Genomic DNA, 12,260 nt, shown 5'->3' on the forward strand with positions numbered 1-12,260 from the left:
GAGCTAAGCGAGCAGTAAGCGAAAAATAGTGGGAGTGAACTGCTCTGCCGTCGTGACGTCACGTCTCTATCATTCCTCGCGAACTCGACTTTCGTTTTATTTGTTTTCACGCCGCCCGACAAATGACTCATTCACCGAGCGACTGCCAGTGGCCAACAACAACCACTGAGTAAGTCTGGTTGCGCCCCCGCAATACACGTAAACATCCCACGAGTAGAAAGAGGAAGAGAGTAAGAGAGAAAAAGAGAGAAAGTTAGAGAGAGCGACTCTGGTCTGCGGTGTGTTTATGGTGCTCAGAGCGCCACAGGCCACTGCCACAGCTGATAACAAAGTTTACAGAGTGACGTCACGGGAACGAGGTTATGACGGACAACTCGATCTTCGGCTGCACACTTCGGCCTTTTAAATCCCCAGAGATTTTGATTTATGGCGCAGTGATTTCGCCAGCTCAATGTGGTTGTATTGAACGTTTTTGAATTTTAATTAGTTATTTAGAAAACTTCGAAATTTTGGAGTTGCCGTCGAGAAATTGATAGTATAATGAGTTACACTTCGGATGAGAGGACTGTTCCTCGCGTTCAGGTTGATGGATTTGGATTCTTGCCCGATGATTATAGCAATATTGTTCGAAGGTACAATTAATATCGCACAATGGAAATTTCGCGTTCGCCAAAGAACTGTCATTTATCTTGCAGATACACGATCACTAATAAGAACAACGCGGTAGTCAGATTGATAACTTTAGGTGCTGGTATACAATCGATAACGCTGCCGAATAAAAATGCCGATATGGTCGATGTGATTCTTGGGTTCGATAACGTTAACGGTTAGTTATAAATCTTTTTTTCGATTTAATTCACATATAAAAAAAGGTCAGGAAAGCTAATAACTTCTTTCACTCTTAACTAGACTACCTTCAGATCCGTCACATCGGCAGAATAGTCGGCTGCCAGTTAAACTGTGATGACTGTGCTTTCGACATGGTTAATTGGGAAGCGTATATTTTGGGTGAACAAGTGGTAAGAGAGAAAACCAAAAAATACCGTATTTTTTAATGGACTCGAAGCAAGAGAAAAAAAAACGTTCTATTTTTGTTGCGACTATGTGTATAGGTAATGACGCACGTAAGCTTGGAGCCAGAGATACTGACTCAGGTGACGTACACCTGGACTGATGAGAACCGACTGCACGTGGATATATGCGCTTACGCGACAAAATGCACTCAAGTTGACTTTGGATACCACTGCTTTTTCAATTTAGCTGGGCATGCAAGTCGTTGTTTTTTTTATTTTTAATAAGCCAGTTTGTAATCAACACTGCCAGTTCTTCTTTTACGTTTGTTTATATTTATTATTTTTTAATACAAAAGACTTGCGAAAGACTTTTGTGTTTAAATAGTATTACATAAGTTTTATCTAGATGACTTCATTTTTTATTTATTTATTGAAGTGATATCAGTAATCTGATCAATTTTATTTGAAAACTAAAGGTTAAAATCTTTGTCTTCTGACAAATATCCAGTTGTCTCGTAGAGAATAAACTATAAATAATGACTATAAATAAACTATAAATAATGACTTGAAACAGGGTATGGGTGCTAAAGAACTAGAAAATCATTACGTCACCGTGAATGCAGAAAGATGGATAGAGCAGGACATTAAGTGCAACTTGCCAACAGGTGTGCTGAAAAAGATCCATAAAACAGTTTACGATCTACGCTATCCTACAAGGCTAAATGCCAAAAAATTACGTCAAGTTCCTGGTGGCGGCTATAACCATAATTTTTGTATTAACAATCCAAGCGGCGAGTGGTGTTATCGGTTTCATGCAAGGTAGCATTTAATAAAATACTTTAAAGATTAAACTCTTAAGTCCTGCTAATATTTTAGAATGACCCACCCAAATAGTGGACGATCGTTAGAAGTTTTATCAAATCATCCGGCGATGAAATTCTACACAGGAAATGATCTACCCGATCCCAATAGAATCCTATTTCGAGATATCTATAACAATGTAAATATTTCATTTAAATGATTATGGTATTAATCATTGAGTAGTTAAGATTTGATAAAATTTATGATCACTTTACCTTAGGATGTTTCCGAAAACCGTACAACATGCTTCAAAAAAATTATTGGCAAAGATGGACTACCGTACAGAAGACACGGATGTTTTGCGTTAATTCCTCAAGGTTATCCAAACGCATCACAATTCCAACATTTTCCATCAAATCTCTTAGAATCCGGAAAAATTTACGTGCACAATCTAACATACGATTTCGGTGTCGACGACTTAATTGTATAGATTTTTTTAAATGTTTGCTAGTAAAAAGTCAATATAAAATATAAAAATTTTCTAATTTTTATTTAGTAAAAAGAAGAACACAAATGTAATATTGTTATTAGATATGAAAAAAATATTGTTGACTATAACATTGTACAAATTGCAGTATGTTGCACCATGTTCATGTACGAATCATCATTCTCGCGGTATCACGAAAAGAAATTAATTAGTCACGGCCTCAGAAAGGGGCCTAATTTGCACTTAACACTTTCCCGGCTTGACGGAATTATTCTCGATGGTGTCGATTAACTTCAGAGGCGGAGTATGCGACTGCTCTTCGCCAGCTTTGTCAGTTTTCTTATCAACATTTTTTGACCACGAGCAGCTTCTACGTCTCTCAGAAGACTTTGGCAGAGACCACGAACTACTTCGAGATTTTCGTCCGTTTGATGACGTAGTTCGTGATTTTGCTCGAGTCACGCGAATATTGGAGCTGTCACGGCGTCGTTTGTGAGGTCGTCGAGTATTGCGCTGTCTCGATCGGGATCGACCCCGTGATCTCGAACGAGACCTTGTCTTTGACCTCGATTTTGTTCTAGAATAAAAAAGCAAATTATAATTGCATTCTATGATCTTCTTATTAATGGAATATTTCAACAGTAGCATAATATAACATTGAAAAGATTTTTCACCTAATCTTGGATGTCGTATTCGTAGTCTTTCTCGATCTAGATTTTGACCTGCTACTATGCCTTTTTCGCGATCGTGACCTTCGACGAGTTCTTGAGCGCGATCGTGACCTACTATATTCACGATCGCTTCCAAGGAATTCACGATAATCCTGGCCAACAAGACTTGCGAAGTACTTATAATATTGTTCATTGTACTCTTGAGGGTCGTAATGCTGGTACGAGTCAGCTTTGCGGTACCTTCCTCGACCTCGTCCACCACCACGCCCTCGACCACGTGAAAACCCACGAACCGGCTGGTAAAGTAGAGGTACCGGGTTATTGTAGTACCATGCCTGAGGTGGTAGACCAGAGTAGACATCCGCTGAATAAGGCAACTGTGAATCTTCAAAGGAAATTTAAAAAAATTCATAAAAAAATATAAATTATTTAATAGATAAAATCTAGGAAAGTATATTACCTTTCGAAGAATTCTTGACGGCTTTTCCAGTGATACTTTTTAACTTTTTTTTGTTACTTTCTGAATCTTCGGATTTTTTGTCGGATGTTTTTAACTGTTATAAAATCAAAAATCTTGAGACATTGGAATAAAGTAAAATGAATTATTAATTGAATTATAGTCATACCTTCTTCTTTTTCTTTTCTTTTTTCTTCTTTTTCGTTTTCTTATCTTTTTTATCTTTTTTTTTAGAATCATTTACATTTTCTTTGGAATCACCGTCAATCTTTTCTTCTGGCTTTTCGTCTTTTTTATCGTCAACAGTTTTAGATTTTATATCAATCTCATTTTTTTCTACTTTAATCTATCAATGTACAGGTAAATCATAATGTAAGTATTGAATTGTTGTCGTATTAAGACTAAAGAAATCTATTTTACATACCTTAATTCTATCAAATAATGCATCTAGTAATCTTATACTTTCTAATTGTCTTTGAGCTTTAATAAGCTTTCTCTCTTCTCTAGCTATTTTGAGTGAAACTTTATCTTCCTCTTGTTTGCGAAAAACAGTTAAAGCTTTACGTTTTCGTTTTTCTTCCCGCGTTCGTCGCCTGGACTCTTTACTTTTCAAATCTGCTTCTTCCTTTTTTCTATAACAAATTATAAACGTTTTAGTATTTCCTGCAAGATAAACTACTCAACTTGTTTCGAGATAGGCTCACCTCATTTCTTCTCTTTTTTTAGCTTCTGCTTCTTCTTTGCGGCGTAATTTTTCAGCCGCCATATTATCTTGCGCTATAAGTCTTTTTCTCTCAAAATCCCTATTAGATACTGAGCTATCACTCATATGCTTTGTTTTATCAAAATCAACCTAATATAGTAATATAATATATTAAAAATCTAAATGCCTACTTATAAAGAAACTTGAAAATAAAGAAATAAAGATTACCTCTACAGAAGCAACGAGATGATTTTTTTCTTTATCTTTTTTTAGAAGCTTCATGCCTCTCAATGCATCCATTGCTTTGACAAAATCCATATATTCAACATATTGAATATATGCATCAAAAAAAATACCATCCTCATAACTAAATTTTTGTATACTTGTTCCAAGCCTCATTCTTGACCTATAAGGATCAGCTGCAGGAACATCAACTCTTCTAATTGTACCCCATCTTTTGAAAACTTTAGTAATCATTGGCTCACTAGGAGTTTTCCCATCATCTTCACTGAACCATTTGACAGGAAGACCACAGATATGGATTGTGTCAGGCCTTTCACCTGCTTTCAGTTCATTCATATGCTTTGCATCACGAAAGTAAGAGTCCCAGGAATGTCTTGATGGAAAATCATCCTTCACCTCTGCAGCCTTCACCTGTACAAATAAGATTTTACTTATACAGATTTTTTCAAGTAAACATTAAATGAATATCAACGTATATTAAGAAAAAAAACCTTTAAGACGTTTGGGAACCCCGCCAGGTTCAGGCGCTGCGCGTCGAGTCTCGCCAGAACTCGCTGAAGCCTGGATCTGTCGCCGAGGTCCCCTTCGAATCTGATGAACTCTAATGTGCTCTTGACGACCTTCAGAGAAGCAAACTCGTCTGGCCGTATCAATAGACGTATCTTCTCCATTACCTCCCATGTCGATATTGATTTTCCTGTTTATATTGTAGTAATTCTCTGTAAAACCTACTACTACTGGATGAAAGATTGAACCAAAATCAAGACTGCGTTGCCACTTTCATTTTAAAATCTTCAAATGGTGAAAAGCAACGTAATCCAGATATTGCCAAGTTCTTCCTCCAAGACTTAGGATTATACATCAAAGGAGATGAGTATATTAATGATTAAAGTTACAGAAAATCTACAAAAACATGTAAAATTAAAAGAAACAAGAGTAACTTGCAAAAAAACGCTGTAAACTTGATTTTATTTAGTAAACCAAAAAGGTAATAAAAGAATGATCTTTCTGAGCTAAAATCATAATAAACGAATATGAATTTTAAAGTAGACTGACCAAAAAGAATAAAAGACAATATTTGTAAAGAACCAATCTCGGCTGGCGTTGCGATTTACCTGGAGTCTTTAATTGTGGAAGATTAATGGACACATGGATTTTAGCTATTGGTTTTAAATAAATTCCTCGTGTAGTGTAGAGTGGTACAATATCGCTGAGATCCCTACAGCCCCGACACCCATTAACAACCTCTCCACTGTTAGTTTCACCTACCTTTCCATCATTACCCATCTCATATAAATGTTGCGAATCAATGAACACACTTCAAGCACTGGAAAAAGCGTTTATTCAATATGAACATTGCAAAAAAAACCAATAAAAAAAAGAATAGTTGAATTCACAACAAAATGTAAAACTTAGTAGAGAGATTGTTAGAGGTTGTTGGTGCAATGATCTTAGAATGGCTTGAATGCATTCTCGAGAATGCACATTTCGTTCTTCTATCTTACTCTTGATCAGTCTTTTTTCTCAGCGATTAAAGATCAGGAGTTTGTTGATCGAAAATGATAGTCTAGATCTTGAAGACGTTTACAAAAACTTTCCTAAGTTAAGGACTGGAGAAACACTAGGGACTCGGTGAGGTGAGGTAAGTGTAAGGTACGAAAAATGTACGCCGAGCATGCGCAGAAAGCTTTTCAACGCTTAAACTCGAACTCAGTTTATGAGTTATGACGTCACATATTCGCCTCAGCGCCATTGGTGATTGGTATACTCGACTTCGTTTATTTTGTTAAGCAAATTAAATTAAATAGAGCTTATTATTAATTAGGACAGCTATGAAAAAATGAGTTATGCCATAATCATTGTAAATTTTGTAATCTATTTAACTATTCTACATTTATTTTATATTTAAATTATCAACTCTGAAATATAATTTTGTGTTTAAAAAAGAAATAAATCTTTTTTAGTATGCAATAATTCAATATCTTATAACCTTAACGACTGCATCAATAGATTAATTTCAAAAACTTGGAGTATCGTCATTTGCTGATCACAAGAGCATGTCTAATTTATTTTTGTTCACAACTTTAACTTTAATATTTGCAAAGTTATAAAAGAATGTATTTAAAAAATGTCCTCTTACGGGAGTACAGCCAGTGGATATGTGAATTTTACTGCGCATGCCTAAGCTGCTTCATGTATTTCGCATCGAGAAATTCGAGAATAAGATTGAAGATGGTCATCTCTGTTTATCTGGCAACTGCGCACATGCATCTTCGCTTTTCTGATTGCGCCAGCGCAGAATATTTTCTTCCATGAAAAAAGCAATTTGACCGGAAAATACTTTAGATAATTTGTCTATTTTTGCGAATCTTGCAACGATTTGTGGTCTATTCAAGTGTCCAGTCAGATTCAAGCAGTGAATTAGAAATTGATACAGAATAATACTCTCGTAGAAAATTAGGTGCCACGGACGAGTGAATATTCAAACAAAAAAATGAAAAGTAATTTTCTGTGTGTGTCTCATGCTGCATTTTCACTGTCACTATTACGTCGACATGTGCACACCGTGCGTTTTATCGATCAAAAAGCTCATTGAGATAACGAATTAGTTTTGAGGTTAGGAAGTGTTTGTTCATCGCTTTCCATGAGTTCCATACCATCAGTCTCACGCGAAGTGCATCGGCGGCGGGCATTATTGGAGGAATTCCAAAATGTAGGCTGAAAGAGGTGCAAAACTACTCGTCAACCTTGAGCGGAACCGCCGTAGGGAGAAAAGGGAAAAAAAATAAAATAAAGACCGTGCACTGTCGAGAAAAGTGAGAGGAGAAAAAGAAATGGATCTAAGTTTCGACTATCGACGTTACTGAGTGTCTCCGTTGCAATATTTTCTTGATCCTAAGTATTGTCGTCCAAAGATGGAGGAAATTAGAGAAAAGAAATTTCTGTGCCGGAGACGCTGCACTATTGCACAATCGCTAAAAGCAAAAGATGAACGGACGGCTACCGTCAAAAAGGTGCGACAAGTGCGTGAACGACATTCTTTGTTTTTATTTACACATACATATGCACACGCATACGAATACAAGCACGGACGTAAAAGTTGTTTAGTTTTACATATACGAGTTTTAACGGTTTATGCATGTTACACAATTGCATTTACATGTGCAAACAATTTTTATAATCGAGTGTTATTTATTTTTAGGTTACAGCGATATTACAAAAATCAGAGATCAATAGGACTCCCGAAGAATGTGAATTACTTGACTCCTGCCGTGATATTGTTAAAGAAATTACCCGAAGGTAGGGCGATTTTTAATTAAAATGATTATTTTGAAGCAAAATCGTGATAAATTTCTATTACTTTATGTAATAAAGATTGTTATTACTTTACGCAATGAAAATTTAATGCTTCATTAATTACTGAACTTATTTTGATTTTATTGTTTCGAAATAAACTGAATAAAAACTTGGAAATTATTTAGAATTTGGTTATTTAATTTATGTTTATAATGTTACTACAAAATTTTCAATTAATTCTATAATATTAAGTTTGAAAATTATAATATAACTTAATATTAATTGTAGACAAAATCAATGTAAATTTTATTTTTACAAATTGACAAAATTTTTCAGAAAATTATTTTTAATAAATAATGACATTTTACCATTCGAAAAAGTTCGCTCATTGCATTTGAAAGATTATTCAAATTGACGTGCGGGCAATTATGCATTGTTTTATCATACACACAAATTATTGTGCACAGTAACTTATAAAAAGAATGTTATTAATCAAAATTAATTCCTTAAAAATAATTTTCGAGTTGTTATAATTAATAATCACTAAATACAATTTGTTATAAAAGTTGTTGTAATTAATTACGGTTGATATGTTTTACTTCTCCCTTCTCAATAAACAAGTATATGAAATTTTCCAATAAATTGTTTTCTACATATATCATCTTAGTTTTCATAACGCGAATTGAAAAAAGTAATTAAAAAAAACCGACTTCAAATTTTTTGATAATTACTCGCAAAATTATACTTCAATCAAGTCGAAGCGAAACGGGGCCATTGCGGAAGCATAATACCCGTTCAAATAAACCCAGCTCCATTGAAACCGGTTGAGTAATTCCAGAGATACACGGGAACATGCGTAAAGAAATTCAGATCGAATACAGAACCTCGTTTATTTTAGCAAAAATTTCATATTTGTGAACAGTTTTCCGTATAACCGTACAAATTTAATTATAAATTTTAATAACTGTTCATATCTATTGGTGTTAGGCAAGAGAAAAGGAACAGAGTGAAAGCTAGACTGGAAGAAGTTGAAGACCAGCCAGATATATTGGAAGAAAAATGCATAAGACTTGCTGCAGCTATCAGTCGAGCAACATCATTGGCTGTATACACAGGTGCTGGTATCAGTACAGCTGCTTCGATACCAGATTATCGAGGAACAAATGGAGTTTGGACCAGGTTACAACAAGGCAAAGATATAGGGTTAGTAATAGTTTTAATTTTAGTTTTTGCATAATTTTCATGTCAGTGTTTTTAAAAATAATAGTTCGTTTTTTTATGTTTTACGATAGAAATCATGATCTGAGTCAAGCAGAGCCAACGCTGACTCACATGGCCTTATATGCACTTTACAAAGCGAGAATCCTAAAGCACATAGTGTCTCAAAACTGCGATGGTTTACATTTGAGGAGCGGGATTCCTCGTAGTTTACTTTCAGAAGTTCACGGCAATATGTACGTCGAGGTTTGTCGTAATTGCAAGCCATCACGAGAATACTGGAGGCTATTCGACGTGACGGAAAAAACAGCGAGGTATGCTCACGCAACTGGGCGTACTTGTCACAAGTGTCATTCTTCTCTGCAAGACTCGATTGTTCACTTTGGCGAGAGAGGTAATTTGCTTTGGCCGATCAATTGGAACGGAGCAAGCAGAGCGGCTAAACAAGCGGATGTGATACTTTGTCTTGGATCGAGTCTCAAGGTTTTATTTTAAATATTTTTACTTACGAATATCATAATTAGTTTTTAAATTACTTTTCTTTTTTACTAAATTAAAATTATAGGTCCTCAAAAAATATCCTTGGCTTTGGCAAATGGACAAACCGGTGTCTAAAAGACCGCAACTGTATATTGTGAATCTTCAATGGACACCAAAGGACGATAGCGCGGTGCTTAAAATAAATGGCAAATGCGACGAGGTGATGAAAATAGTTATGTCTCATTTGGGAATTGATATACCAAACTATAATAGAGCGAAAGATCCAATTTTTTATCACGCTATCAAATTGGCGACCAGTGAAATGTCGACAACTTCAAATCCTAGCCTCGAAGCGCCGACAACGCTCAAGGATGATGAAACGGAAGGAGATGTGAAAAAGGAAAATATTGTAGACAAAATGGAAAATTATGACGGTAGCAATGATATTGAAGTAATAAAAGAAATGCCAAAAAATAACGGCGGTAATAATCTACCCGTAGATTTGATGGATAAGTATGCAATTTTTCATAACATAAAGAGAATTTTTTATCTACATTATTAATTATTTACTTTTGTTTTAACAGCAATGAGATGGTTAACGAAGAAGCATCTGAAAAAGTTGAACAAGAGTATGAAGCGCAAATAACAATTCAAGAGCCAATAACAGCGTATCCAGCTCCTTTCTTTACTGCTTTGCCATTCATCTCAATGGGTTTGCCTTTTCCTCCTATATATATGTACCCTCTCACGCCAATATTTTATTATCCTTTCATTCAAATGCCCTCAAATGCCATCGCCAAGGAAGACTGCCCGCCTAAACCAAAGCCCGCTTGTACATTCTGCATGGAGTACGAAGGTTCTCTCACCTGTTTGTATTATCAGCATAATTGTGACGTAGATGACAATACGGATATGACGGATTCGTTTCCCAACTCGGAGCCGTCAGATGATAACGAACTACAGAACGGTAATGATAGCGAAATACAAGATGGTAACGATAAGGAAATGGTCACCGATGAGAATGTGCCTACCATTGTTGCCGCTAAAAATCCTGGATGGTTTGGTAAAGGATATCGCAAGGGTATCAAGCGAAAGCGGTAGCATTTGATAATTTATAATTTACTTTGTTGGTTCCTTTATACCCTTAGCGTAGTTATTCTCTTGAAGTTTGCAATGTCGTTACTTACGAATCGCATCAGGGTCAACTTAGAATACGTTCAAGACTTCTAGATTGTACCTATAATCATTTTAAGATGCAGAATCTTCTAATTTAGATTAGAAGTGTAACCGAAACTGAAATTAGAGTGTGTATTCGTATGTTGTTTCGTTAAGGCTAGTGTGCGGTACAATCGTCTTAAAAGTAATTCATCTTTCATAATAAATTCTTTTTTTGCTAGATAGACTCAATTCAATCTATTCAAGAAAATAAAAAATTGATTTTATTGTTTTGAAATAGACAGAAGTAAATTAAACAGAAATGAGAATGATATTTTTGAAGAATATATAAGCAACCTAAATACTCTATTCTAAGTATTGGAATGTAGATAAGGAACATAAAATATCAATGATTCAATGTTAATGGTTTAGCCATTAAAACATGACAAAAGGCGAGAACCTCAGTATTAGTACGAATTTAATCAAAATATTGCATCACAGCAATTTATTAATCAGCTTTCTGCTTAGTAAATTAATTTATTTCAACGTGAGATCTTTACGTCTCAATATGAATAATATCCGGCGTTATATATTCGCCAAGGCTTAACAAGAAACTTATAGCAATATTTCAACTGTGAAATTAAACTTGTAGCCAATCCTACTGAAGATAAACCACAACTTTTCTGTTTTATCTATTTTGTTTCTCTTTGATTTATTCTCAATTTCACTAAAAGGTTTTGGGCAAATAATTCAGTTTGGAATATTAAATTAAATGATTTAAACCGAGGAAAAATTGGACAAACTGATATAGAATTTTTTTTTTTTATAATTAATGTATATTTTTGGACACTTTTTAAATGATAGAGGTAATATAATTTATATTTTCAAAAAAATTTTCTAAGTCATATTGTAAAACCTAGAGGTAGAAATTGTTTTGCTAGAATTTTTTTCAAAGTAGAGGCTATCTCGTAATATATTTGTAAATTAACGAAGCATTATTAGAAGATAAAAAAGAAAACAGTGCTCCCGAGTAGAATTACGCAGCTACGCGTTTCACTGGATCGAGTGAACTAATAAAAGCATAATAACTGATTAATCATTGGGTTGTAATATTCCATAAAATGTGTGACATTTGGAAAATTATTTTTTGTTTTGTAATATAAAATATCAATGTTTTTTGTATAGCTGATTTGGACTAAAAATTCTTTTCATAACGATTACTTAAAACATCCATTTTCATAAGTTTATACATCTGAAGTAAGTGTGAACTTGTAAGCAACATTTTTTATTATGTGTGCGAATTAAATATTTTATAATCAGAATTTGTAAATATGCAAATTTCTTTCTTTTGTATTCTTCCTTAAGGTAACAATCAATCATAATGTCTTGCATATTTTGTTGTTTGTATATATTTTGTGTCAAATAATAAATTTTTATTATTTATACATAACTGTGGTATTATCTATGCTTTTTTCGCGTGATAAATTTAATTTGGCAACGAGGACATAGAAGAAAATGCATAATTTTACGACGCGTCTAAAGTCCAAACTAAATCGGCGAAGCGCGCGCAACGGTAAAGTTCCTCTAGAAAATATTGTTGCCTGCGGCGTATAACGCTGGGCGTGGTGGTTTATTGCCAAGCGATTCGGAGATCTTCTCATTTCATTTTCCGCTCGCCTCGGCCTGCGCTGCAAGAAAGTGCATCCATCAGCGAGATCGCGTCGGTGACGCGCCA

At 34.7% G+C, this 12,260-nt stretch overlaps 3 protein-coding genes across 10 annotated transcripts; 2 read left to right on the plus strand and 1 right to left on the minus strand.

The window, feature by feature from the left end:
* The first annotated feature begins 499 nt into the window (after positions 1–499).
* On the plus strand, positions 500–2,342 carry LOC131671472 (galactose mutarotase-like). Of its 2 annotated transcripts, none has more exons than XM_058947926.1 (7): positions 500–632; positions 696–826; positions 910–1,019; positions 1,113–1,268; positions 1,588–1,832; positions 1,890–2,013; positions 2,095–2,342. In XM_058947926.1, the coding sequence occupies exons 1-7, from the start codon at positions 541–543 to the stop codon at positions 2,302–2,304; spliced, it is 1,068 nt and encodes a 355-aa protein (XP_058803909.1). In that variant the 5' UTR covers positions 500–540; the 3' UTR covers positions 2,305–2,342. The 2 variants fall into 2 exon arrangements, with proteins under 2 accessions (XP_058803909.1, XP_058803910.1); XM_058947927.1 differs by having other exon boundaries at positions 513–632; positions 715–826.
* A 58-nt stretch (positions 2,343–2,400) lies between these two features.
* Positions 2,401–6,252, minus strand: LOC131671470 (A-kinase anchor protein 17A). Of its 5 annotated transcripts, none has more exons than XM_058947918.1 (10): positions 5,881–6,252; positions 5,491–5,702; positions 4,867–5,072; positions 4,361–4,786; positions 4,134–4,282; positions 3,854–4,061; positions 3,599–3,775; positions 3,433–3,526; positions 2,976–3,357; positions 2,401–2,878 (listed from the first exon to the last, which is right to left on the minus strand). In XM_058947918.1, exons 2-10 carry the CDS (start codon positions 5,660–5,662, stop codon positions 2,545–2,547), a joined length of 2,148 nt encoding a protein of 715 aa, XP_058803901.1. In that variant the 5' UTR covers positions 5,663–5,702; positions 5,881–6,252; the 3' UTR covers positions 2,401–2,544. The 5 variants fall into 5 exon arrangements, with proteins under 5 accessions (XP_058803901.1, XP_058803900.1, XP_058803904.1 ...); XM_058947917.1 differs by having other exon boundaries at positions 5,776–6,252; XM_058947921.1 differs by having other exon boundaries at positions 5,491–5,535; positions 5,881–6,250.
* Positions 6,253–6,558: 306 nt separating this feature from the next.
* LOC131671471 (NAD-dependent protein deacetylase sirtuin-7) lies at positions 6,559–11,924 on the plus strand. 3 transcript variants are annotated; one of them, XM_058947925.1, is made up of 7 exons: positions 6,559–7,398; positions 7,578–7,675; positions 8,660–8,875; positions 8,965–9,373; positions 9,456–9,883; positions 9,955–10,082; positions 10,176–11,924. In XM_058947925.1, the coding sequence occupies exons 1-7, from the start codon at positions 7,291–7,293 to the stop codon at positions 10,469–10,471; spliced, it is 1,683 nt and encodes a 560-aa protein (XP_058803908.1). In that variant the 5' UTR covers positions 6,559–7,290; the 3' UTR covers positions 10,472–11,924. The 3 variants fall into 3 exon arrangements, with proteins under 3 accessions (XP_058803908.1, XP_058803906.1, XP_058803907.1); XM_058947923.1 differs by having other exon boundaries at positions 6,561–7,398; positions 9,955–11,924; XM_058947924.1 differs by having other exon boundaries at positions 6,562–7,389; positions 9,955–11,924.
* Positions 11,925–12,260: the final 336 nt, after the last annotated feature.

The sequence above is a fragment of the Phymastichus coffea genome, unplaced genomic scaffold (genome assembly GCF_024137745.1).
Source record: "Phymastichus coffea isolate CEN01 unplaced genomic scaffold, Cenicafe_Pcof_1.1 PCOF00126, whole genome shotgun sequence".
NCBI classification, from domain to species: Eukaryota; Metazoa; Arthropoda; class Insecta; order Hymenoptera; family Eulophidae; genus Phymastichus; species Phymastichus coffea.